The sequence below is a fragment of the Nerophis lumbriciformis genome, linkage group LG09 (genome assembly GCF_033978685.3).
Source record: "Nerophis lumbriciformis linkage group LG09, RoL_Nlum_v2.1, whole genome shotgun sequence".
In the NCBI taxonomy this organism is placed as follows: domain Eukaryota; kingdom Metazoa; phylum Chordata; class Actinopteri; order Syngnathiformes; family Syngnathidae; genus Nerophis; species Nerophis lumbriciformis.
In genome coordinates, this window is record NC_084556.2 from 166,624 (window position 1) to 190,000 (window position 23,377).

The following is a 23,377-nucleotide window of genomic DNA, read 5'->3' on the forward strand; positions in this document are numbered from 1 at the left end:
TGTTTCATTACCAAGTTATGTGACTCAAAGATGTATGGCTGCGGAAATAGACATAAAAGTGTAAAATTAGATGAAAAAGTTAGCATGCTTAAGTTAGCTTGCTAGCATGCTATCGTTTACATGCTAATAATTAACGAGTGTCACATACCAAGTTATAAGACTCTGGGTTAAATGGTTGCAAAACTAGCTCAAAAAGTTAGCAAGCTAACGTGAGCATGATAATAGCTAGCTTGTGTCACATAAGTTATATGGCTGGGGAATTAGAGGAAAGAAGAAAAAAAAAAGAGTACAATTAGCTAAGAAAGTTAATGTTAGCATGCTAACATTAGCATGGTGGCAGTTAACAAGTGTCACATACAAAGTTATATGACTCTAAAGGTAAACGGTTGCAAAATTAGCTCAAAAATCTAGCACTTTAATCTTAGCATGCTAACATGCTAACGTAAACATGCATACAGTTAGCATGTTTCAAATACGTACCAAGGCTGCGGAATAGCTCTTTTGAATAATTAGCACTAGCATGTGCTTATATATATATATATATATATATGCTTATATATGCTAATAGCTCTTTTTATTCATTAGTAAATGATAGTGCATGCTAATAGTGCGCACGAGAACGTTTCCCGTGCGCACGAGATACATGTCTAAAAAAAATAAAAATAAAATATTATTTAAAAAAATTCCCCCATGTCCCTTTAGGGCAGGGGTCGGCAACCCAAAATGTTGAAAGAGCCATATTGGACCAAAAATACAAAAACAAATCTGTCTGGAGCCGCAAAAAAGTAAAAGCCATATTACATACAGATAGTGTGTCATGAGATATAAATTGAATTAAGAGGACTTAAAGGAAACTAAATGAGCTCAAATGAGGCATAATGATGCAATATGTACATATAGCTAGCCTAAATAGCATGTTAGCATCGATTAGCTTGCAGTCATGCAGTGACCAAATATGTCTGATTAGCACTCCACACAAGTCAATAACATCAACAAAACTCACCTTTGTGGATTCATGCACAACGTTAAAAGTTTGGTGGACAAAATGAGACAGAAAAAGAAGTGGCATAAAACACGTCCTAGAAAGTCGGAGAAAGTTATACATGTAAACAAACTACGGTGAGTTCAAGGACCGCCAAAATTAGTAGGACAAAACGGCGCTCGCCAAATACTGGAATCAGTGAAGCATGTTTAATATAAACAGTGTGCTTTATAACAATTAGGGAGGTTTGTGTCATGTTTGTCCTCCTACAGAAACCATATTAAAACAAAAAATATATATATTTTCCCCTCATCTTTTTCAATTTTTCATACATTTTTGAAAAAGCTCCAGAGAGCCACTAGGGCGGCGCTAAAGAGCCGCATGCGGCTCTAGAGCCGTGGGTTGCCGACCCCTGCTCTAGGGGCTCCGTACTCTTATAACTCAGTATATCTACTGACATTTTTTATGTATATAACATCATTTTTTAACAAAATGTACCATGAGTATGTTCAATTGTACAGGTTGCTATTCACTTATTTTGAAGCGTTTGTTTTTTTTCCCTTTTTTTTGTATGTTTCATGGTTTAAATTCAAATGAAAGTATACCAATGCTAAAATACTTGTCTCAAATGTTAGGTATATGTATTAATGTCAATTTGTGAGAGAGATTTTGTTTCCAGAATGAATGTAAATACATTTACAAGAAAAAAACAGCTGCATAAGATTTTTGTTTTTTTGTAATTCCTATTTTTTTATACATTTATGGCTCTAAAAAAAAAACCGCCAGGATATTTTGCGGAGAACTTTTAATCTAATGTCCACAATGGCATTGTCTATGCAAAAATGCACAAAAAAAAAAAGAGTAGTGCCCAGACGTGGGAACAAAAATGACTTTCTAGTCACTTTTTCCTGGTTCACCTTATGGCCTACAGTTAAAGATTGGAAATAATGATGAAAAAACTCACACTAAAGATCCTCATGACCAAAAAAATTCACCTTGCTGTAAATATTGTCAAAAAAGAGACGGGAAGCTAACGTCTTCCGCTAAAAATCGACTTACGAACGCTAAATTTTTTTAATATTTTTTTTATTTTTCTTTTTGAGCGCGAGACTGACCTCGTAGTACTTGCCGTCTGTGTAGCAGCCGCAGTCCTGGGGCAGAATGCAGGACTTGCCATTGACCACATAGCCCTGGTCGCAATGGCAGCCCTCCACGCAGTCCGGGAGTCCGCCGCCGCCGCAGTCCCTCTGGCCGCGGGCGGGGGCACACTGGGGCGGGCAAGGCGGCATGCATGCAGAGTAGTGGCTGTTGGCAGGACACGTGTGGACTGGGAGCACAGAAACACCCACTTGTAACTTGAAACATCACAAAAGTTCAAGTTAAAGTAGCAATGATTGTCACACACACACTAAGTGTGGCGAAATGATTCCCTGCATTTGACTCATCACCCTTGATCATCCCCGAGGACTGCCCTGTCAGCAACCTGCGGCTCTTTGATCAGTCTGATGCGGCTCAGCTGCATACCCGCCAACCCTCACGATTTTTCCGGGAGACTCCCGAATTTCAGTGCCTCTCCCGGAAATCTCCCGGGGCAACCATTCTCAGATTTTCACCCGTACAACGATATTGAGGGCGTGCCTTTAGCGTCCTCTACCATCCGCTTTTTCACCATACTAACTGCGTGCCGGCCCAGTCAAAAGTTGTATGCGGCTTCTGCATACACAGGTAAGTGACTGCAAGGCATACTTGATCAACACTCATACAGGTCACACTGAGGGTGGCGATATAAACAACTTTAACACTGTTACAAATATGCGCCACACTGTGAACCCACACCAAACAAGAATGACAAACACATTTCGGGAGAACACCCGCACCGTAACACAACATAAACACAACAGAACAAATACCCAGAATCCCTTGCAGCCCAAACTCTTCCGGGCTAATTATTAGTAGATTGCACAGTACAGTAAATATTCCGTACAGTTGACCACTAAATGGCAACACCCAAACACGTTTTTCAACTTGTTTAAGTCGGGGTCCACGTAAATCAATTCATGGGAGTTAAAAACGTTTTGTTGCATGTAGACATTTTATTTCATTTTCTCTGCAGTCGTTCATTGATTTCATAAATGTAACCCATAATAGTTTGTTTATACATAGCACAAAGCAAAAAAAAAACTTTATATGCAGTGTTATTTCATTTTAAATTTCAAAAGAGTTTTGTGGCTCCCATTGTTTTCTTTCATTTGTAAAACGGGTCAAAATGGCTCTTTGAGTGGTAAAGGTTGCCGACTCCTGCCCTTGGAGGTGAGGGGAGCAGTGAGCAGCAGCGGTGGCCGCGCCCGGGAATCATTTTTGGTGATTCAACCCCCAATTCCAACCCTTGATGCTGAGTGTCAAGCAGGGAGGTAATGGCTCCCATTTTTATAGTCTTTGGTATGACTCGGCCGGGGTTTGCACTCACGACCTACCCATCTCAGGGCGGACACTCTAAAAGTGTTGTCAAGCTTATGATGTGTGATGCAAGTGTAAGCCACTTTTTTTTTTACATGTTTTTATTGTATTTTTTATAAATGGCTGTGATGATAATGTCAATGAGGGATTTCTAATCACTGCAATGGGTTGGAATTCTTATTAATATTGATACTGTTGTTGATATTATTCATTTTTGTTTGACTACTTTTGGATTGTTTTGTGTCATGTTTGTGTGTCCTCTCAATTGCTCTGTTGATTGCTATTCTGAATGTTGCTGGTTTTGGAATTGGAATTGTATTATTTTGGTATTATTGTGTATTATTTTGTTGGATTGATTAATAATTAAAAAAAAAAATTATATATATATATATACTGTATATATAGGTGGATATTGTGTTTACATTTTCGAAATAAACTTTAACAACAACAAAAAACAAAATAAAATTAAAAAAATAAATAAATACAAAAATAAATGGTAAATGGGTTATATTGTATAGTGATTTTCTACCTTCTGTCATGTCTGTGTAATCATGTTTTGTTTTAGTCATGTTTTGTTTTGTTTAGTTATTGGACTCTTTAGTTTCTGGCTTTTCACTCCCTTGTCTTGTTTCCATGGTTACCCATTAGTTTCACCTGTTCCACGTTTGGACTCATTGTGCACTCTTGTTTGTCACCATAGCAACCCATTAGTTTTCACCTGCCCTCACGACTCACGCACCTGTCTTTAATCATGTCACTATTATTGAAGCTTCCAGTTGCCAGGCTGTCGGTCTGGCGACATCATACCCCTGACTTTCTGCTTCTCATTCTGTTTACCTCTGCACACTTCATGCCATGTCAAGTAAGTTTTTTCTATTCATGCCACAGTTAGCGACTTTTGTTCATGTCCATAGTTTTTTGCCCACGTGCAAGTCTTTTTGTTTTGTTAGTCAAGTTTTGTACTTCCGCTCTTGTGCGCGCCTTTTGTTTCATCCTTTTTTTTTTGTAGTTTTAGTGTAAAATAAATCATGTCTTTACCTTCACGCCTTGCCCGCGCCAACTTTCATTTGCATTCCGGGAAAGCAAACACCCAGGACCAAGTCGTGACACCTTCAAGGTACTCAAAGCGCTTTGACACTATTTCCACATTCACACATTCACACACTGATGGCCATGCAAGGCCCTAACCACCACCCATCAGGAGCAAGGGTGACGTGTCTTGCTCAAGGACACGACGAGGTTGGTAGAAGGTGGGGATCGAACCAGGAACCCTCGGGTTGCTGGCACGGCCACTTTCACAACTCCGCCACGCAAAGTATTCATCAAACACAAATACTGTAAGATCTTGCACAAGAGGCTGAAAGCACACTAAAAAAAGCAAAAGTCGGTGAACTATATTTTCATCAATTTAGCACTGAAAAAAAAAAAATTATTCAAAATAGTTTAATAAAATAAAAAGGTACATATATATTAAAAAAAAAAAATGCAGATCCAGAACTATTGATTCGAACATTCTCATTGAATTCTATGGCTGTAAATGTGTTTCCTGTTTTATTGTGAAAATACGATACATATAAAACGTATGGCATGTGTATAAATATGATCCCAGTAAAATATGTAATAAAAATGTCATATAAAAATAATAACACATATTTTTACACTTTGTATGGGGTTCAGAAAGGTGCCAATTAATGAAATGTTAATTACTTTTGTAGTAATTACACAATATTTTAACCTCGGACAATTATGGTCCTACAGTTTATTGTAAAACTTAAAAAAAAATCCTTATTAATCATTGTGAACGGATTATATTCATAATAATGATGAATTTATATAATTATATTATTTATTATACTGCAATTGTCTGTCTTTAAAATGTATAGTAGTAAATCAAAATTGACCCTGGATATTAGGGGTGTGAATCTTTTGGCAACCAACAATTCGATCCTACTCTGATTCCTGGAATGACGATTTGATTCTGGATTGAACTCGATTCTCGCAATGTATGGTATAAACATTTTAATGAAACATTTTCCAAACAGGTTACAGGTGAGAAAAGCTCCTTCTGGTTGCATGGAGATGGCCTAAAAATGTGTAAAACAATTAATTATTGTATAATAAAAAAATACAAAAATATATATTTGAACACAATATAAAGTGTATATCCAAAACTAGGGTTGATAATGTACGCAGTATTCCCGCCATTCCGCAGGGGGCAACAGCGAGGCATATGTGTCACAGTGAATCAGCAGTGGGGTAAATAGAAGAAGACTAGTCATCCAACATTGGGGAAAAAAATCAAAAATAATAGCAAAAACTTGACTTTTAATAACGAACAAAGTCTGAATGTTTTACCTCGAGAAAGTGCTCGAGTCATTGTTTCCTGTCGGACCTTTTAAGCGGCGGACAAGCAGCAACAATGGTAGAAATCCCAGCGTGTAAGCCTCATCACAAAACTGGCTCAAACATTTGTAAGTAAATATAATTTATGCATAAACATATTTAGTTTGTTTTGTTTTGACATTTCTGACTTCATGATGTGTTTTGTATTCGTGGTTGTGTTTTTTGTCTGTAAATAACGATCAAAAACCATAACCTCGTTTAATGCATGTAGTGCTAACTCTGACCAGTAGAGGGCGGCAAAGCTAATTGTCATAAATCACATAGTATGGCGTGTGAACGTTGTGTCATTTCTATATTTGTAAATAATTGTAGTTTATTAGGTGAACATAATAACACTATTTTATTTATGTAAAAAACACAATTGATGTTATTCTTGTAAAATACACAATGCACGATAATATTTTTGTTATGTTTATTTTATGTTTATATTTTCAATCTCACAAACCTAAGTGAATGAGGAAGAAGTGTAAATAAATAAAACTAAAGAAGAAAAATATTTCAAAAAAAGGAACATCAATGCTCAACAAAAACTAGCGCTTCCTTTTTCTTCATACTGTTAACTCGCTGCACACGCTGGAAACGAGTAGCGAGGGCAGAATAATGAATTTATTTAGAGTGCAGTGTGAAAGTCGACGTGTTTACTTTGCAATTAAGTAAACGCAGTCTCAAATAAATATTTTTTTGACTAAACATCCACTTTTAAACTGCGCCCCCTCCTCATGATGTAGTTGAGTAGCCCTGATCTTAACTGTCCTGTATGCTCTGCTCAGACAACACGCCCGCAAGTCCCTTTGGTGCCCTCACAAACGATCAGAAATCACAAAAGTCCTCAACTTTAACAACCGTATTGTTACAACAACAAACTATTTAAGGGTCCGTGTGTTTGTGCTCTTGGAAGAGGCACTACGAGAGGCAGTCTTATACAGTAAGTCCACTTTGGCATCTTTTTCTAGAAAAGTCTTTAATTGCCATCCCAATGAAAGACTTGCTGTGGTACGATGACGGCTTCCTCAACAACTTCACTACGAGCAAGCACAAAATGAATGAATGAAAAAGACACGGTTCGCACACGGAGGCTTATTTGGCGCGATCAAGGAGTTGGTAAATGAAAAAGTTGGCAAACAAATAGGTGCGTGAACCGAGATTCCACTGTAATAATGATAAATATCACCTCCAGGCAACTTCAACCCTAAACTAACACCCTCCCTTCCACATCCTACCTCCCCGGATTGTAAATGATCAAATGTAGATACGTATTCTTATGCTTTCTGATCTCTCTCTCTATGTCCACTACTTGCTGTACATATCCTACCAAGTCACACCTACACTGTTCTAATGTCCATTTCTCTGATGATGCAATTGTTGATGACTGAAGTGTTGATATCAACTAGGGATGTCCCGATCCGATATTTGGATCGGATCGGCCGCCGATATTTGCCAAAAAATGCGTATCGGCAAGGCATGGGAAAATGCCGATCCAGATCCAGTTAAAAAAAACAACTCCGGTCCGTGTTTTCCAACGCACCGATTTAAATAATACATTCCACTTTTCTGCTGCGCCCCAATTTCCGTTCCGCATTTTCCAGCACACCTTCAACACATCCAAAGGTCTGTGGATTCCCACGCAGTTGCTTTTAGCTGCTGGCATTACACGACAGGCTCTTCTCACTCTTTCCTGTGTCTCCCTCTCACAGACAGCGAGCGCACCTTCTTACACACGTCACATACTGTCACGTCATACGTCACATACGTATACGCCCTCCCCGAGCAGAGAGATAGCAGCATGGCTAACGTTAGCTGTGATGCTAGCGCAGCCGTGTGACCAACGTTTCCTCTAAGGTGCGCGCCTGCGCAATTGCGCACTCGCACTGCTCAAGCGTCCTCTGCGCACGGCAAATCTATGCCACGCACAAAATCAAATAAAACAATAAGCGCATAACAATTTTCGACACGACACGGACACGACAGAGAAAACAGTTTTCGTCATCATTGTTCAAATATTGTAAGGTCTGTCGAGACGCTTATCTCCATTCGGTGCCACACGCCCACACCATCAAAATGCAGAGGCAAAAATTTCCATATCAACACCGTATGAAAAAATTAGTGATTTTTTTAGTTGTGATTTCCTTCTCTGCATGAAAGTTTAAAAGTAGCATATATTAATGCAGTATGAAGAAGAATGTTTTAATGTAGACATGCAAGCCTTGAAAGAAAATTTTGAAAATCAAGAATACATTTCCTGCAAATGGGTGCATTTCTACCCTATATTTTAACTTTAGATTTATTCTCATATCAAACTCTTTTGGCTGTCTTTTTGACACTTACCCTCCACACCCTGGATTATAAATAATGTAAATAATTCAATGCGATTATCTTGTGTGATGACTGTATTATGATGATAGCATATATCTGATAGTATATATCTGTATCATGAATCAATTTAAGTGGACCCCGACTTAAACAAGTTGTAAAACTTATTGGGGTGTTACCATTTAGTGGTCAATTGTACGGAATATGTACTTCACTGTGCAACCTACTAATAAAAGTCTCAATCAATCAATCAAAACACATAGAATCATCATACTGCTGTGATTCTATGCATCAAGTGTTCATTCAAGGCTAAGGCAAAATATCGAGATATATATCGTGTATCGCAATATGGCCTTAAAATATCGCAATATTAAAAAAAGGCCATATCGCCCAGCCCTAGTTCAATGATGCCATTTCTGTTTGTCATGTATAATTTTGTCTATTTTGTGTTTATCCTTGAATAAACAGGTCAGTTTCTTGTTACCAACCATTGTGTATTATTCAAACTCCCCTAATTCAGCTGGCTAGTTGTTATCAAGAGTACTAAAACCCTTTTCAACATGATTCTGACAACTAAGTAGGCTAAATAACTTTAAACTTTAAGACATGCTCGGATAGGCCAGTATCGGTCAGTATCGGTATCGGTCAGTATCGGTATCGGATCGGAAGTGCAAAAACAATATCGGTATCGGATCGGAAGTGCAAAAACCTGGATCGGGACATCCCTAATATCAACCAAACCTACCCTCCACATCCCACACGCCGGATTGTAAATAATGTAAATAATTCAATGTAAATACTCTATTGATTATCTTGTGTGATGACTGTATTATGATGATAGTATATATCTGATAGTATATATCTGTATCATCAATCAATTTAAGTGGACCCCGACTTAAACAAGTTGAAAAACTTATTCGGGTGTTACCATTTAGTGGTCAATTGTACGGAATACCGTATATTACCAAATAAACGCCCTTGTGCAAATAACCGCCCATGTCCTAATAGCCGCCCGGGGTCTGACCCTATTTTGTGAAATAAACGCCTCTTCCTAATAACCGCCCATGTCCAAATAGCCGCCCGTGGGCTGTTATTTGCATAATTTAGATTAAAGTCATATTGATTTCATTAAACCCAATTTATAAGCTAAAAGTAAAAGCAAAGGTGCAGTAATTCTGGTAATTACGGTAACAGCAGACGTTATGTGGGGATTCTGGGTAATCCACATATTGCGATGGGTCACCCGTATAGCGTAACACACACTCAACGACAACAACAAACCCACGAGGAAAAGTTTCAACATGGCGAGCAACAGCAGCAGTGAGTTGAATGAACAGGATACCGGTACACCACAACTGATGGACGGGAATACTTTAAGCGGAAAAAAGAACAGTAAGTTAGACTTAAAGTTCAAGCTGGCGGTTGTGAAGTATGCGGAGCAGAATTCTGGTTTGGCAGCGGCCAGGCAGTTTAACGTTGACCCAAAACGTGTACGAGAATAGAAACAAAAAAAGGGAGAACTACAATCTCAGTCGGCAATCGATGGAAAACGGACTGGCTTATCTGGTGGAGGTAGGAAGAAAGTGAGCGACGAGCTTGATGCTAATTTGTGTCAGTGGATACATCACGTATGCTGCTTTATTTCAAACTTGGTGTACTGTAGCCCTTATTTTATTTAAGTAACAGTATTATTGTTCTGTTTTGATGGTGGGTTTTATACTTGAGTACTTGGTACCATCATTTTATTTTCCCCGGTAGGCTGCTTTATTTAAAAAGTTTATTTATTTTTAGTATTGGTATTTTATTTGACAATTGTTGCACTACTGCCATGTTGAGGCCTTGTTGATCTCTTGTCTTTTGATAGCCTCCCTCATGTTGATCTCTTGTTTTTTTGTTTGTATGTTTACAATAGCTTTTACATTTAAAGTTCTTTGTACGAAAAAAAAATACTGGACAGTAACCATTGTAACCAAATAATGGCCTGGTGCAGGCTGCTGCAAAAATAAATAAAAGCCTTGTGCAAATAACCGCCCATGTCCTAATAGCCCTGACCCCATTTTGTGAAATAAACGCCCGGGCTACTATTTGGTAATATACAGTATGTACTGTACTGTGCAATCTACTAATACAAGTCTCAATCAATCAATCAATCATATGGATCAATTCTGAAAATAAATGCAATTAAACATTGATAGTCACGGTTATGCCCGGACTTACCACAAGGGGTGCTGCTCCTCCATCCGGTCACAGGCACGCCGTGGCTGTTGCAGGTGCTGGCGTAGACCTGCAGCCAGCTACAAATGGTCTCCTCTGCTCCCTGATCCAAGCAAGTGTCCTGCAGGCAGTTTTGGTAAAAAAATGCCGGCGCCACCTTACTGTGGCAGTGGGCAAACACACCCTCCCGATCCACCATCATGGCGCACAGCGTCAGGACCTCGGGGTCCAAAAACACGTAGAGTCCATCTCCCAGGCGGAAGCGGATTCTAGCCTTGACGTGGTCTTCGAGGTCGTCGTCGTCGTCGCTGCCCACGTCCACGACGGCCCCTTCGCTTTTGTCCCCCAAGCCGCAGCGCGGGCAGGACTCTCCGCAGCCCACCCGGCATAAAGCGTCCTTCTCGGCCCAGGCCGACCCCCAGTCTGTGGTGCCGGGTGTGGGCGGGTCTAAGGGCGGGCCCTGGCAGAGGCCGCAGGACGCGCCGTAGAGGTGACGCGGTAGAGTCACCAGCAGGAGAGTGTTCCAGTCGAAGGCCACCCTCAGGCCAAAGTCTGTTTCCAGGACCAGGAGCAGTCCTGAGGTGAAGATGCTGACCTTGCCCGGACCCAGCTTCAGAGGAACGGACACGCGCTCCTTATTCACCTAAACCAAGAGAAACATATTTCTGGTCTTGTTACCCTCGTCCGGACAGAAGGGCGACACGGCAGTGCGGCTGCATCAAAACAGACGTTGGAGACGCTTTACTGAACCAAAAGTTACTTTATTACAAACCCCGTTTCCATATGAGTTGGGAAATTGTGTTAGATGTAAATATAAACGGAATACAATGATTTACAAATCCTTTTCAACCCATATTCAATTGAATATGCTACAAAGACAACATATTTCATGTTCAAACTTTTTTATTTTTGCAAATAATCATTAACTTTAGAAATTGATGCCAGCAACACGTGACAAAGAAGTTGGGAAAGGTGGCAATAAATACTGATAAAGTTGAGGAATGCTCATCAAAGACTTATTTGGAACATCCCACAGGTGAACAGGCTAATTGGGAACAGTTTAAGAAAAACCTTTCTCAACCAGCTATTGCAAGGAATTTAGGGATTTCACCATCTACGGTCCGTAATATCATCAAAGGGTTCAGAGAATCTGGAGAAATCACTGCACTAAGACCGTGACCTTTGACCCCTCAGGCTGTACTGCATCAACAAGCGACATCAGTGTGTAAAGGATATCACCACATGGGCTCAGGAACACTTCAGAAACCCACTGTCAGTAACTACAGTTGGTCGCTACATCTGTAAGTGCAAGTTAAAACTCTCCTATGCAAGGCGAAAACCGTTTATCAACAACACCCAGAAACGCCGTCGGCTTTGCTGGGCCTGAGCTCATCTAAGATGGACTGATACAAAGTGGAAAAGTGTTCTGTGGTCTGACGAGTCCACATTTCAAATTGTTTTTGGAAACTGTGGACGTCGTGTCCTCCGGACCAAAGAGGAAAAGAACCATCCGGATTGTTATAGGCGCAAAGTTGAAAAGGCAGCATGTGTGATGGTATGGGGGTGTATTAGTGCCCAAGACATGGGTAACTTACACATCTGTGAAGGCGCCATTAATGCTGAAAGGTACATACAGGTTTTGGAGCAACATATGTTGCCATCCAAGCAATGTTACCATGGACGCCCCTGCTTATTTCAGCAAGACAATGCCAAGCCACGTGTTACATCAACGTGGCTTCATAGTAAAAGAGTGCGGGTACTAGACTGGCCTGCCTGTAGTCCAGACCTGTCTCCCATTGAAAATGTGTGGCGCATTATGAAGCCTAAAATAGCAGAAGGGAGACCCCCGGACTGTTGAACAACTTAAGCTGTACATCAAGCAAGAATGGGAAAGAATTACACCTGAGAAGCTTCAGAAATGTGTCTCCTCAGTTCCCAAACCTTTACTGAGTGTTGTTAAAAGAAAAGGTGATGTAACACAGTGGTGAACATGCCCTTTCCCAACTACTTTGGCACGTGTTGCAGCCATGAAATTCTAAGTTAATTATTATTTGCAAAAAAAATATAAAGTTTATGAGTTTGAACATCAAATATGTTGTCTTTGTAGTGCATTCAATTGAATATGGGTTGAAAAGGATTTGCAAATCATTGTATTCTGTTTATATTTACATCTAACACAATTTCCCAACTCATATGGAAACGGGGTTTGTACAAGCCAGCGTCATTATACAGGACTGCAATTCCTGGAGGAGGTCAGGTCAAGAAAATGATGCACTCCTAACCTGGAGTTGCCAAACCATCAATTTTATATTCCTCCTTCCTGTCTCTGTATGTGTGTGCTAAGTCAGGACAGCACATCCTGACCATAAAAGGTGATGTTTGTGTGTAAATGTCTGGAAAACAACTGCTTTAAGTCATAACTTAAATGTTGGCTTTGAGCTAGACAGGTAGTCTCTTCTCAAGGATAGGGCTATCACTATCATTCCGAAGTCCCAATTAGAGCCTCTTTTCCTACGAGGATTGATCCAATCCACCTGCGAATATCAAACTAAGGGGCCTTATCTTATTATGTGCTCAAACTGAAATACCACTATTTACTTAAACTTGGTGGTTTGCTTTCTTCAAGATGAATATGAACATTCACCATATGCAAAACATGATATGAGTGAATTAATTCACTTCAATATCAAGTGACTTCAAGCTAACGGATGCTATGCGCTTCCCTGTGAGGCGGTAGAAACACTTCAGCCAGCCAATCAGAGAAGGGGGATAATGATAATTTCATGAAAACAGTATGTTGGTATTTTATAGGGCTGTGAACGATTCCATTTGATTGGATTCTTGGGGGCAACGATTCGATTCAAAATTGATTCTCAATACAAAACGATTCCCGATTCAAAACCAATACTTTTTAAAATAACATTGGGTGCCAGTTCTATGATTAACTACATTCCTCCATAAAATAGATAAACCACTATGATAAATGTCTATATTACTTCAAATAAGACTGGATTTTTAAAATAAAATTCCACCCAACCATTTAAGAAAGTCAAATACAAATTAGGCAACGAGAAGTATCTAACACTTCTCTTTTCTAAAGTAAATCTGTACATTAAATATTGGCACCTGCATCAATGATATGATTTGCCTGAGTGGCTGGACAGGGCAGATTTAGGAGAAAAAATTAAATAAAATGATAAAATAAAAAAATAAAAAAAATACAATAAAAAAATAAAAAAATTTTGACTTATTTTCATCGATTAAGAATTTTTACAAATAAGAATCGCGATTCCTTCGAAAACCTTTTTTTTGACACCCCTAGTATTTTACATAAACAAATATTAATTTATTTTAATAATAATTTATAATTTGAAGTCCATTTTGGGGTGGCTTTTAATATCATTTGTATTAAATACATTAAAGAAGCATTACTTTGTATATGAGAATGACTTATCAGGTTGAAAAAGTACTAATCTTACAGGGTTTGAATTTGTTTATAATAATAATTAAACATAGGTAAACATTTTGAAATAGATCACATTTATATAGACTCTTCAACTTGTAAAGTAAAATAATATTTATAAATAATATGGAGTTAACAAAGTACAAGGAGGAAGATGTCTTGAACTTGATTGAAAATAAGATACGATTCAACCCATTAAGTGAATCATAACTATTTATGAAGAGAATTGCTGTATTTAGAATGCAGTGTGTAAATTGAGAACAGGAAGCAAACATATTTGTTAGTAATTGTTATGAGAGGGAAAATGCGGGTAGGATTAAATAAGCTTTGCTTCTTCCTACTCCTTTTCGGACATGTTGTAAAGAAAAATGAAAATATGTCAAATATATAATGTGTCATGTTGTTATTTTTACCAGTAGAACCATTGCTAGCATTGGTTGTAGTTGGTTTTAGTCTTTGTTTTGTGATAGTACTGACAATAACCATATGATTGCCCTTTGTTGTGATATTGTACGCAGGCATGATGTACTTCTTCCTGAAAATAGCCCAAATTCTGTGTAAAATGTGTTGGTTCGAGATTTGTTATCGACAAAACGCTTGTCTATTCAGCTATTATGGTCCCAAAAACTCAACTCCTAGTAAGAGGCATTGGAAGTTTGAAGTTCCTTGGAGTAGCCCAGTCCATGGAGCTGGATTCGGCTGCGTATCTGGCAACCTCAGTTTTGACTGTGATTGCAGTACCATTTCTGGCCACATGGTTACATATGGCAACACTTGCCAACCCTCCTGGAATATATATATAAGAGGGGAGGAGTATATTTACAGCTAGAATTCACCAAGTCAAGTATTTCTTATATATATATATATATATATATATATATATATATATATATATATATATATATATATATATATATATATATATGAGGAAATACTTGACTTTCAGTGAATTCTAGCTATATATATATTTTATATATATATATATATATATATATATATATATATATATATATATATATATATATATATATATTTTATATATATATATATATATAAATAAAAGAAATACTTGAATTACACACACATAACACTCATCTACTCATTGTTGAGTTATGGGTTGAATTGTCCATCCTTGTTCTATTCTCTGTCACTATTTTTCCAACCATGCTGAACACCCTTTCGCAGGTACCCAGAAAGGTTTCGAGTACCACCAAAAAAACTGAATCTCTGAAGACAGTATAAAAATCTGTGTTAAAGGTGTACAAATACTGTTTGTATAATAAGCATGTTATTTTTTTTTACAAATGAGGGTTAAGAGTTCAGTACTAAAAAAAAAAGAAAAGAATGTGGCTTAAGTACAGGTATTTAATTGAGCTGCTGCATTTTTTGGTTGGGTTGTTTATTTATTTTGAGTAACTTCTATACATTTCTAAAAGGGGAGGAATGTAATAGTGATCTATGTTTGTCTGTTGCCATCTCCTGGTGAATGTTGGCTATAGCGTACTGGGGTTACTTTTTGGTTGGCCAACGATTTACGTGGTGTTGCGCACCTGACGTCACTCAGGTCTGCATGGAGCTGGAGGGGGCGTGGCTTCCAGCTCCGCCTGAATTTCGGGAGTTTTTCGGGAGAAAATTTGTCCCGGGAGGTTTTCGGGAGAGGCGCTGAATTTCGGGAGTCTCCCGGAAAATCCGGGAGGGTTGGCAAGTATGAGCTACATTCACGGGCAAGATCTGACGGGAGCACCAAATCTATTCCTAGCTTATTTGTGGCGGGCCACAGAATAACAAAATAAATGATTGTATTAGAAACACTAATGTGTGAATAATAAAAAAGTATGGATGAAATACAGGAGGGGCAGTGCCCCACCATGGTATTTTATAGTTAATACAGAACAGTGATTGAATTGTGAAAAGACATTGTTTTTATAAATCGTCCCCCCATTGTAGTCATTGAATTATTTTATTATTGTGTCTTAAAGTTCCTGCTAACTTGAAATCTGCCTAGCAACAAGGCCGGGAAAAAGAAGAGCATGATTTAATTTGTCCCATTTAAAAAGGACAAATCTATGCAATGACCACGTTTAGATTGTTGCCTACTCACCATGGCGGTGTTCTTGTAGCTTCGAGTCACCTCGACTTCATAGTCGTAGACCTCCAGGACGAAGCCTCTCGCCCAAACAGCCTGTCTGGTGTCCCTTTCCTCATTAAGCGCTGCCAATTTAAAATGAGGCACGGCGGTGTGGTCTCTGCTCCCCTGCCCACAGTTGCTGGTGGCCATAACGAGGCGGCAAGAGCTCTGCAGCTCGAACGGAACGCCGCCAAAAGGCAGGAAGTGTCCATAACCAGCTGCCACGCACAGGGCCTCGGCGCGGGGCTGACAGTAGTACAGGCCATCCTCCTCCTGGCAGTACTCCTCAGGGTGGCACGGCGCCGGCAGACAGTAGACGCTGTTGTCAGAGCCGTTGCAGTAGCAGCGCTCCTGGCATTCCCAGTCGCTCCAGAAAGTCTGGTTGGTGGCCAACTGGCGGCCGTGGCTGGCGCAGCCGCACTCGCCGCGGGCCACGCACAGGCCGCCCCGCAGGGCGAAGCCATCCTCGCAGCGGCAGCCCTCGCGGCACGGCAGCGGACATGGCTCCTCGGGTTCATCCAAGCCGGAGCAGGTCAGCGGACAGGCGCTGGTGCACTCGTCAAAGTGGCTGTTCTCCGGACACGGGAGTGCTGGAAGAAAGGGATATAGTCGTCGTGGGACAAGAATAATATAATGCACGTCCCTTTTCACGCTAAAGAGGACTTTTTAATGATGTTCTAACACATACTTGCCAACCTTGAGACCTCCGATTTCGGGAGGTGGGGGGCGGGGGGCGTGGTCGGGGGCGTGGTTGGGTATATATATATATATAAGAAATACTTGACTCTCAGTGAATTCTAGCTATATATATATATATATATATTTTATTACATATATATATATTTATATATATATATATATATAAATAAATAAAAGAAATACTTGAATTTCAGTGTTCATTTATTTACACATTTACACACACATAACACTCATCTACTCATTGTTGAGTTAAGGGTTGAATTGTCCATCCTAGTTCTATTCTCTGTCACTATTTCAGAACACACACATTATACAAATATACATTATAAAATCAATAAGAAAACGGGAGCTCTAATTTGGGAGTCTGAATTAGGATCAGAAGTTCCTATATAAACATTGCGCACTCACGTCGCCTTTTTGTATTGATTACTGCAGCTGTGCACTGGATTCATTCACAAATACAAACTACAACTCACAAACACTTTAGAGTTAGGCTCCACCATCAGAATGTGTACTTAAACTTATAAAGATCACATGGATATTATTCAGTGAGTTGATTCACCAAAACTAACCTGTTATACAGGAGGAAAAAGCACACAGGACGTTCCAATTGTTCACAGACTGGTCGCGCTCATCAGAATGACAAGACACTTCCGGTCTGCAGGTGATAGCATTCAATTGGGAAGAAACGCCCTACTGCCCCCTACTGACCAATGTGAATACTGATAAATGTGTAATGACAGCTCCAAAAACGAATTCAAACCACAAAATCAAATAAATAAATCAACACAAAAATGTGACACATTATGGGTGGGTCACATATGCATGTACAGTAGATGGCAGTATTGTCCTGTTTAAAAGTGTCACAACATTGCTGTTTACGGCAGACAAACTGCTTTACGGGGGACGAAAACTTGACTGCTGTTGTTGTGTGTTGTTACCGCGCTGGGAGGACGTTAATGAAACTGCCTAACAATAAACACACATAAGAAACCAAGAACTCGCCCTCGATCATTAGCTGTTTAAATTGTGGGAAAGCGGACGTGCGAACAGGCTGTCAACACGTCACTCAGGTCCGCATGGAGCTGGAGGGGACGTGGCCTCCAGCTCCGCCTGAATTTCGGGAGATTTTCGGGAGAAAATTTGTCCCGGGAGGTTTTCGGGAGAGGCGCTGAATTTCGGGAGTCTCCCGGAAAATCCGGGAGGGTTGGCAAGTATGTATTCTAACAATGAATTTGGGCTCCGTCAGCTATTTTTGTGGTGTTTGAGTGAGATATGTGTCTCACAAATCACTAGGGATGGTTACCGTTCACATTTGAACCCATGCGGTACCAATTAGACAACGGTCCACAGCGGTATTCATTTTTGTCACTTTTGTGTGTGTTCATAAATGGTAATTGTTTGACAATACATTTGCGGTGCATCATTATTATATCTTGTTTTCTGATGACATTAGTCTGGTTTGCCATGCAGTTGCACTTCCAAGACATTAGATGCCAGCACTGTATAGGTCAGGGGTCGGCAACCTTTACCAGTCAAAGAGCCATTTTGACCAGTTTCACAAATGAAAGAAAACAATGGGAGCCACAATCATCTTTTGAAATTTAAAATGAAATAACACTGCATTCAAAGTTTTTTTTTTGCGTTGTGCTATGTATAAATCAAGGGTCTCAGACACGCGGCCCACACCTTAATATGAAAATTGAATGTTACTGAGGCCCGCGGGGTTTATATAAATGGCGCTTGACAGCGTCATACTTGCCAACCTTCCCAATTTTTCCGGGAGACTACGAATATCAGGGCAAGTAATGTCTCGAACGTGCCGTGATGGGACAGCATTGAGCAGCCACTACAACCAGCGTGCCGGCCCGGTCACGTGTTGCATGAGGCTTCTGCTTGCTCACGTCAGTGACCGCAATGCATACTTGGTCAACAACCACACAGGTTACACTGACGGTGGCGGTATAAAACAACTTTAACACTCTTACTAATAATGCGCCACACTGTGAACCCACACCAAACAAGAATGACAAACACATTTCGGGAGAGCATCTGCACCGTAACACAACATAAACACAACAGAACAAATACCCAGAATCCCATGCAGCCCTAACTCTTCCGGGCTACATTATACACCCCCGCTACCAAACCCCGCCCATCTCAACCGACGCACAGGGGGAGTGGGGGTTGATGTGTGAGGGAGCAGGGTTGGGGTGGGGGTGGGGTTTGTTGGTAGCAGGGGTGTATAATGTAGCTCGGAAGAGTCAGGGCTGCATGGGATTCTGGGTATTTGTTTTGTTGTGTTTATGTTGTGTTAAGGTGCAGATGTTCTCCCTAAATGTGTTTGTCATTCTTGTTTGGTTTTGGTTCAAAGTGTGGCGCATTATTAGTAAGAGTGTTAAAGTTGTTTTATATGGCCACCGTCAGTGTAACCTGTGTGGCTGTTTTCCAAGTATGCCTTGCTGTCACTTACGTATGCAAGCAGAAGATGCATATAATAAGAGGCTGGGCTGGCATGTAGTTTATAGAGATTGTAGCGGGCATTAAATGCTGTACCATCACGGCACGCCCTTATTATTATTGTAAAGGTGCAAATCTGAGAATATTAATCCCGTGAGTTTTCTGTGAGAGGCACTGAAATCCGGAAGTCTCCCGGGGGGTTGGCAAGTATGCAGCTGAGCCACATCAGAGTGATCAAAGAGCCGCATGCGGCTCCGGATACGCGGGTTGCCGACCCCTGGTATAGGCTATCCATGGTGTGTTGTCTAACTAGGAAGTTGCTTTTTCCAGGAAGCTGAATGTGGTATGTTGTGCCCTACAAAGTGTTTATACTGTGCATATTGGGCTTATTGATTGTGACATTCATCTTAATTGTTTTCATTACTAAATTTGGAGAAGTTGAAATCGCCATTTAAAATCGCTAATGCTAATTGTAGCCTGTGTATGGCAAATCCAATGTAAATTAGCATCAAGCTAGTGCAGCCTTACTTTACATTGAAACGTTTTCTACCAAGCATACTTGCTTTGTTGTTGTTAAAAAAACGCAACATCACTTAAGAGGGAATTTGGCCGAGTCCGCACTGAGTGCTGCTTGAGTGATTGTTTACGTGAGCCGGTGTTTAGTCTGCAAGCGGGCGTGACGAGTCTGCAACCGGATGTGACGTTACGTGCAACAAAGGTATCGAAAAACGGCACCGTCTATAAAAGTACCAAAATTGGTACCCGTACCTAGGAGTGACCCAAAACGATCATAATTAAGGATTATATTCTACTTTTATTTATACTTATTAGAAATGGCAACAGTTCAATCAATCAATCAATCAATCAATCAAAGTTTATTTATATAATGCTTAATCACAAATACCTCAAAGGGCTTCACAAATCACAATGACATCCTCGGATCTGATCCCACATTCGGGCATGAAAAAACTCAACCCAATGGGAACAGTGAGAAACCTTGGGAGTCACCGCAGATGTGGGGACCCCCCTCTCTCCCATTGGTGACCGGTGCATTTGGATGCCGAGTGGGTACAGTTAATAATGTGAGAGTCCAGTCCGGAGGGAGCTCGGCAGGGGGATCCTTTTGCATGTAGACAAGTCGCAGCGCAGAGACGCCACCGACTGATGCATAGAGGAGTGGTCCACCCCTGGTTCCAACTTGGAACAGCTAGTTCCAAGTTGGAACTAGCTGTGGCCGGAAATTGATCTACGGCCACCTGGTAAACTCTCCATCCAGGAGAGGGGCTGAGCAGAAAAGAGAAGCGGCAGATCAACTGGTCTAAAAAAAGGTGAGGGTGTAGAAATGAGTTTTAAGATGGGACTTAATTAATATAGATTTTACCATCCAACCGTACATGTACGATCCGATTTGACCGGCAGCGATGGGAAAGTAAAGTGGAAGAAACAAAATAGAGCCTTGAAATTAAAGCATCTCAAAGGTTTATAGCTTTCTCTTTCAATGCCTTTCAGTGCTATAAAGGCTTGGTGTTATTAAAATATCTGTCTCCCGGTTTGAAATGACATATCCGTTCCTGCATTATAGGCGGCTACATAGCTACATTGCTAAAGTACCATACTATTACACATTGTCTATCTATAGTTATTATACTTACCTCTTCATTGTACCCACCATTGGTATAAATATTAGCCACAACACCTGTCATTAAATGTAGTTTATGGGAAAAGCCTCATGTATGTTGTTGGCGGAGTTTGGTAAAACAGCTGTCTCCAAAGTTATTTGCACACACAAAAGGACTTCACTGGCACGAAACACAAAAGTTAGGGAGGCTGGAGGTTTGTGTAGTAGTGACCTGTGCTGGTTAACGCAACTAATAACAGAGCATTTTTGCTCTGTTATTGGTTGTGCATTAAAATAGCAGGGCTAACTAAAAGCACTTTTAGACTGTCTAAATTCCAGCATTAAGACTAGATTATTATGGCAGCTCGCAGACATGTAGAAAAATAGTAGAACAAGGTACTCTACCAAGCAACATTTACCTTAGGCATGGAGAAGAATCGTAGAACAAGGTATCCTACCAAGCAACATTTACTTACGGCAGTTGGTGGCCGTCCTCCAGGAAGCGACAATGACCTGAGCATCTTGGCAGGCAGTGGCGTATGTGTGCAGCGAGGAGCACAGAGTGGTGCGGTTCCCGTCCTTCACGCACATGTTGTACAAGCAGTTCCGGAAAAACGGCGACGGGTTGACGGCTGCGTGGCACGCCAGAAAAGAGCTATTCCCCGGGTCGTTGATGTTGCCACACATCCATGAGCTCTGGTAAAGACGCAGGTCCGTGCAAGTCCGATACAGCTCGTCGCAATCGCCGTTACAGGTGATGTCGTCGGCGATAGAGGAGCGCCAGCCCTCCACAAACTGCTCGGCTGACTCTGCCAAGCGTCCGTTTGGGAGGCGGAAGTCGTCATTGGCATCGCTGTTGAAGACGCCGCACAGGCCGCAAGTAGTGTTGTAAAATATGGTGGAGAGGGAGATGTTGATGAATCCCTGCTGCGTATAGAGGACGCGGAGGTGACCACGGGACTCCACCACAGTGGTGTTACCTGGCGCTCTGTAGATGGTTACACTCTCCAAAGGATGGACGTAAGGAAGGGCGATCAGTTCACCGTTGACCTAAGACACAAAGAGGATTCGTTGTAAGACACTCAATAGGTGCAGAAGAACCCAAGCAGTACAATTTGGTTCTGTTCAGCAAACTAAATCCTCTGGGATGGAAAATTATTTACCAAACAAGATTTCCTACTGTAAACTGAACTGTACTGTACCGCCAGGCGAAGGGTACTAACCTTGACCGCTTCCAAATCCATCCCTCCCACCTGAACCTCCAGGCTAGCAACCGTAACTACCACAGGTCTTTTCCAAGCAGGGCCCTTGTTGACCAGCCGTCTACCTATCTTCACCTCCACCATTGAGCCGTTGGCTGGCGCAGGGCCACACAGCCTTAGCAGGTAGTAGGAGCTGTCATCTGAGAACAGCAGGAAGGCGCCATCAAAGGATGATGTCACAGCATTCTGAGCCATTGAACACACCCCCTCCCTGCGAGGGTAGCAACCCAATGTGCCAACCTCTGCCCCACACACCTCGCCCTCCTTGCAAGAGTCATTGAAGCAAGAGACTTCGCCTGCCATGCCGCAGGTGCAATGGAGGCTGCATTCGCCCCCAGACCAAAAAGTGTCATTTAGAGGGTAATAAAGGCCGTTGTACTCGCAGCCGCAATCATCGCGTTGCACGCAATGGCTGCCGCTAAGGACAAAGCCTGGGTCGCACTGGCAGCCCTCAGTGCAAGGGTGAGCACAGTACAGGGGGGAAGTGATGTCCGAGCAGGAGGCTGGACAGGCGCTGGTGCACACTTGGTAGTGGCTGAATGGTGGACATGCCAAAGCTGAGCAAAAAAAAGGAAATTAGATCATTTTTAGAAAAATAAATAGGTCTAGGGAGAGTTGAAGTGCAACTCACTGCAGAATGTGCGAGACCTCCAGGGTCTGATGGCAACACCCACGGCTTGACAGGCTAGTGCGTAAGCCTGGACGGCTTGGCAGAGTGTTGTGATGTTGTCCTTGTTGCTGCACATGTCGTAGACACAGCTAAACACAAAGGCAGTGGGGTCCACCACGGCTCTGCAGTCTCTAAAAGGTCCGTCTGTTTTGTTGATCAGTCCACAGTAGTCAGAGGTAAAATAGAACGCTTCTGTTAGCGGGTCGCACACAGTGCAGTTGTCAACACAACCATCTGTACACCGCCAGTCGGCGTCCTCCGCCCGCCAGCCGCCACCGAGCTCCGCCACGCTTTCTGCCAGGGTGCCGTCGGGAAGAACGGGATCATCTGAGGGGTCGTCGTTGTAGTTGCCGCAGAGGCCGCAGGTATTGTTGAAGTAGGAACTAGGTAGGGAGATAGAGGCGTAGTGCTGGCCGTCGTAGGTTACAAGTAGTCCAAAGTCTGTCTCCAGTGCGACAGCCATCCCAGACTGGTAGACTCTGATGGCACCAAGCTGAATTTGGACCGGTAAAGTCTTCACCAAACTATCCACCTAAAGAGAAGACCAGATTGGAGATTCTCAGTCATCCAGGTCTTCAAATGTTGAAGGGAACTGGACTTTGCCCTGGTTGCTGATTCCAAGAATTCCGGTTGAGTCAGCTCTTGAGGAATCAGTTGCTCACCTGAACAGTTCCCAGACTTCCTTTGGGCAACGTGATCCTGTGACCGTAC

The 23,377-nt window shown here is 41.4% G+C and overlaps 1 protein-coding gene across 1 annotated transcript in view; it reads right to left on the minus strand.

Moving 5' to 3' along the window:
- tecta (tectorin alpha) overlaps positions 1 to 23,377 on the minus strand; it is a 119,569-nt gene that overhangs the window by 25,270 nt on the left and 70,922 nt on the right. The window contains exons 14-21 of the mRNA XM_072913762.1: positions 23,329 to 23,377; positions 22,628 to 23,198; positions 21,958 to 22,553; positions 21,211 to 21,784; positions 15,931 to 16,547; positions 10,689 to 11,009; positions 10,370 to 10,586; positions 2,098 to 2,309 (exon numbers count right to left, since the gene is read on the minus strand). The exon at positions 23,329 to 23,377 is cut by the window's right edge and continues 364 nt beyond it. Of these exons, the coding sequence (XP_072769863.1) occupies positions 2,098 to 2,309; positions 10,370 to 10,586; positions 10,689 to 11,009; positions 15,931 to 16,547; positions 21,211 to 21,784; positions 21,958 to 22,553; positions 22,628 to 23,198; positions 23,329 to 23,377 (3,157 nt within the window). The remainder of the gene's footprint in view (positions 1 to 2,097; positions 2,310 to 10,369; positions 10,587 to 10,688; positions 11,010 to 15,930; positions 16,548 to 21,210; positions 21,785 to 21,957; positions 22,554 to 22,627; positions 23,199 to 23,328) is intronic.